Raw genomic sequence first — 5,000 nt, 5'->3', positions numbered from 1 at the left:
GTTGATCAGCCTTACTGCTTGGGGAAGGTCTGCTTTTTTTTAATGGCTTCTATTGGGTTTCTCTGTTTCGTGGCTGCTTGCTAGGAGACAAATCTCAAGGGTGTATAATCTGCGCACACTTTGATCATAAGTCTGCTTTAAACTTGTGAGTCTGGTGGTCCCTGGGGTGGATGCAACACGTAGCCTCCTCCCTGATGGGCAGTGGGACGAACAGTCTGCGAGCAGGGTGGGTGGGATCCTTCATAGACAATAGGTGCAGGAGTAGGCCCTTCGAGCCAGCACCGCCATTCACTGTGATCATGGCTGATCATCCACAATCAGTACCCCGTTCCTGCCTTCTCCCCATATCCCTTGACTTCGCTATCATTAAGAGCTCTATCTAACTCTTTTTTGAAAGCATCCAGAGAATTGGCCTCCACTGCCTTCTGAGGCAGAGTATTCCACAGAACCACAACTCTCTGGGTGAAAAAGTTTTTCCTCAACTCCGTTCCAAATGGCCTACCCCTTATTCTCAAACTGTGGCCTCTGGTTCTGGACTCCCCCAACATCGGAAACATGTTTCCTGCCTCTAGCGTGTCCAATCCCTTAATAATCTTATATGTTTCAATCAGATCCCCTCTCATCCTTCTAAATTCCAGTGTATATAAATCCAGTCGCTCCAATCTTTCAACATATGATGGTCCCACCATCCCGGGAATTAACCTCCTGAACCTCCGCTGCACTCCCTCAATAGCAAGAATCTCCTTCCTCAAGTTTGGAGACCAAAACTGGACACAATACTCCAGGTGTGGTCTCACCAGGGCCCTGTACAACTGCAGAAGGACCTCTTTGCTCCTATACTCAACTCCCCTTGTTATGAAGGCCAACATGCCATTAGCTTTCTTCACTGCCTGCTGTACCTGCATGCTTACTTTCAGTGACTGATGAACAAGGACACCTAGATCTCATTGTACTTCCCATTTTCCCAACTTGACACCATTCAAATAGTAATCTGCCTTCCTGTTCTTGCCACCAAAGTGGATAACCTCACATTTATCCACATTAAACTGCATCTGCCATGCATCCACCCACTCACCCAGCCTGTCCAAGTCATCCTGCATTGTCTCAACATCCTCTCCACATTTCACACTACCACTCAGCTTTGTGTCATCTGCAAATTTGCTAATGTTACTCTTAATCCCTTCATCTAAATCATTAATGTATATTGTAAATAACTCTGGTCCCAGCACCGAGCCTTGCAGTACCCCACTAGTCACTGCCTGCCATTCTGAAAGGGACCAGTTAATCCCTATTCTTTACTTCCTGTCTGCCAACCAATTTTCTATCCGTGTCAGTACCCTACCCCCAATACCACGTGCTGTAATTATGCCTACTAGTCTCCTATGTGGGACCTTATCAAAGGGAAGGGGAACATCGACTCAGACCATGGGAGGCCTGCATCGGGCATTTTCATGCCTTACAATCCTGAAGTCCGTGTGGGGCGCCACTCCTCGCACAGACACTAGAGCAATGTGTGGTTAAGTGCCTTGCTCAAGGACACAAACACGCTGTCACAGCTGAGGCTCAAACTAGCGACCTTGAGATCACTAGACGAACGCCTTAACCACTTGGCCACATGCCCACACAAAGGCTTTCTGAAAGTCCAGGTACACGACATCCACTGGCTCTCCCTTGTCCATTTTCATAGTTACATCCTCAAAAAATTCCAGAAGATTAGTCAGACATGATTTCCCCTTCGTAAGTCCATGCTAACTCGGACCGATCCTATTACTGCTATCCAAATGTGCCGCTATTTCATCCTTTATAATTGATTCCAGCATCTTCCCCACCACCGATGCCAGGCTAACTGGTCTATAATTCCCTGTTTTCTCTCTCCCTCCCTTCTTAAAAAGTGGGATAACATTAGCTACCCTCCAGTCCTCAGGAACTGATCCTGAATCTATAGAACATCAGAAAATAATTACCAATGTGTCCACGATTTCTAGAGCCACGTCCTTAAGTACCCTGGGATGCAGACCATCAGGCCCTGGGGATTTATCAGCCTTCAGACCCAACAGTCTATCCAACACCATTTTGTGCCTGATGTGAATTTCCTTCAGTTCCTCTGTTACCCTAGGTCCTCTGGCCACTATTACACCTGGAGATTGTTTGTGTCTTCCCTAGTGAAGACAGATCCAAAGTACCTGTTCAACTCGTCTGCCATTTCCTTGTTCCCCATAATAAATTCACCTGTTTCTGTCTTCAAGGGCCCAACTTTGGTCTTAACTAATTTTTTCCTCTTCGCATGCCTAAAGAAGCTTTTACTATCCTCCTGTATATTCTTGGCCAGCTTGCCTTTGTATCTCATCTTTTCTCCCCGTATTGCCTTTTTAGTTATAGAACATAGAATAGTACAGCACAGTACAGGCCCTTCGGCCCACAATGTCATGCCAACCCTCAAACCCTGCCTCCCATATAAGCCCCCACCTTAAATTCCTCCATGTACCTGTCTAGTAGTCTCTTAAACTTCACTAGTGTATCTGCCTCCACCACTGACTCAGGCAGTGCATTCCACGCACCAACCACTCTCTGAGTAAAAAACCTTCCTCTAATATCCCCCTTGAACTTCCCACCCCTTACCTTAAAGCCATGTCCTCTTGTATTGAGCAGTGGTGCCCTGGGGAAGAGGCGCTGGCTGTCCACTCTATCTATTCCTCTTATTATCTTGTACACCTGTATCATGTCTCCTCTCATCCTCCTTCTCTTCAAAGAGTAAAGCCCTGGCTCCCTTAATCTCTGATCATAATGCATACTCTCTAAACCAGGCAGCATCCTGGTAAATCTCCTGTCTACCCTTTCCAATGCCTCCACATCCTTCCTATAGTGAGGCGACCAGAACTGGACACAGTACTCCAAGTATGGCCTAACCAGAGTTTTATAGAGCTGCATCATTACATCGCGACTCTTAAACTCTATCCCTCGACTTATGAAAGCTAACACCCCATAAGCTTTCAACCTGTGAGGTAACTTTCAGGGATCTGTGGACATGTACCCCCAGATCCCTCTGCTCCTCCACACTACCAAGTATCCTGCCATTTACTTTGTACTCTGCCTTGGAGTTTGTCCTTCCAAAGTGTACCACCTCACACTTCTCCAGGTTGAACTCCATCTGCCACTTCTCAGCCCACTTCTGCATCCTATCAATGTCTCTCTGCAATCTTCGACAATCCTCTACACTATCTACAACACCACCAACCTTTGTGTCGTCTGCAAACTTGCCAACCCACCCTTCTAACCCCACATCCAGGTCGTTAATAAAAATCACGAAAAGTAGAGGTCCCAGAACAGATCCTTGTGGGACACCACTAGTCACAATCCTCCAATCTGAATGTACTCCCTCCACCAGGACCCTCTGCCTTCTGCAGGCAAGCCAATTCTGAATTCACCTGGCCAAACTTTCCTGGATCCCATGCCTTCTAACTTTCTGAATAAGCCTACCGTGTGGAACCTTGTCAAATGCCTTACTAAAATCCGTATAGCTCACATCCACTGCACTACCCTCATCTATATGCCTGGTCACCTCCTCAAAGAACTCTATCAGGCTTGTTAGACACTTATCTTCTGTTGCTCCTTAAAAGTCTCCCAATCCTCTGGCTTCCTGCTCATCCTTCCTATGTTATACTTCTCTTTTATTTTTATTCTGTCCTTGACTTCCCTTGTCAGCCATGTTACTGACCTAGTTTCCAGCACGTTTCTGTATCTATGTCCGTGATGGTGGGTAATCTGGTGTAGATGGTGAGTTGGTCAGTTTTGACTCCCCGTTGTCCAGTCTTCCTGCCCTCCACAGTCCAGTGTCCGAACCGGGCAGTGATGCAGCTCATCAGGGCGCCCCCTACTGGCCATCTGTAGAATGACAGGAGCATGGACGTGCAAAGACCAGCTTCCTTCAGCCTCCTCGGAAATTGGCTGAGATTTCCCGACTGTGTAGGATGTGTCCCGGGACCACGGGAGGTTGCGTGAGATGTGCACTCCCAGGAGTTTGAAACTGCCTTGTCACCGATGTGAAGAGGGGTGTGGGTGGTGCGAGTTCTCCTGAAGCCGGAACCCATCTCCTCCGCCTTGTTGGGGTTGAGGTTGTTTGCCTGGTGCGGTCTCTTCCCCCCCCCCCCCCCCCACACCTCTCTGCGGACCGTCTCACCGCTGTCGCGCCGTCAGTCAACCTGATAGTGCAATTGCTGGGGCGTTTGGCCGTGCAGTCGGGTGTGAGCGGAGTGTGCAGGAGTGGGCTCAGCACACAGCCCTGGCGGGGGGGAGGCACCCGTGCTGAGGGTGTCAGGGAGGGCGGGGCAGTTCTGCGTCCTGACTCGCTGTGGTCCGTTCGTCCTAGAGGACGATGCCAGGACTCCTGGGGTCGAAGCGTGCAGGGACTGGTGCCGGGGAGGGGTGGGGGGGAATGCGCTGGGCTGCTTCGACTAACCCGCTCGAGAGCAGACTGGCATGGCGTTATTACCGCGACGGCCAAGGCCCCGTGTCCCGTTCCACCGCCGCCCGCGTGGAGTTTGCATGTGGCCGCATGGGTTTCATCCGAGTGCTCCGGGTTTACACGCATTCTGAAGCGTACGGTTAATGTGTCACGTGAGCGTAACGGGACAGCGCGGGCTTGTTACCCCCCACCGGCTGTATCTCGAAATAACGCACGTTGACTTTGTCGTTTCTTCCCTTCCAGACTCCAGCCACCAGCAGAACGGCTTCCTTCTCTGAAGCAAAGTCCGAGGATGCGAGCAGAGCGTCGACGAGCACCAAGTGTAACGTCCCTTGGGGTAATCCGTTCACGCCTTGTCTTTCCTGTCCCCACCCCCCCAATCCCCCTGGCAGCGAGGGTGTCCGTCCTAGAGCAGGTGCCGGGGGCTCCCGAGCCGTTTGCACCAAACAGTTGAAACAGCTGGGCGCCCCCCCCCCCCCCCCCCCCGCGGGAGGGTGGTGGTTGGCGTGAAGCTCTTGCAGCTCGGGGCGTCAGCGTT

At 50.5% G+C, this 5,000-nt stretch overlaps 1 protein-coding gene across 1 annotated transcript in view; it reads left to right on the top strand.

Moving 5' to 3' along the window:
• LOC140191849 (ATP-citrate synthase-like) overlaps positions 1-5,000 on the top strand; it is a 255,506-nt gene that overhangs the window by 125,772 nt on the left and 124,734 nt on the right. The window contains exons 8-9 of the mRNA XM_072249640.1: positions 4,367-4,576; positions 4,706-4,799. Of these exons, the coding sequence (XP_072105741.1) occupies positions 4,367-4,576; positions 4,706-4,799 (304 nt within the window). The remainder of the gene's footprint in view (positions 1-4,366; positions 4,577-4,705; positions 4,800-5,000) is intronic.

This window comes from Mobula birostris, chromosome X (assembly GCF_030028105.1).
Source record: "Mobula birostris isolate sMobBir1 chromosome X, sMobBir1.hap1, whole genome shotgun sequence".
NCBI classification, from domain to species: Eukaryota; Metazoa; Chordata; class Chondrichthyes; order Myliobatiformes; family Myliobatidae; genus Mobula; species Mobula birostris.
This window is presented reverse-complemented; position numbering and strand designations above follow the sequence as displayed.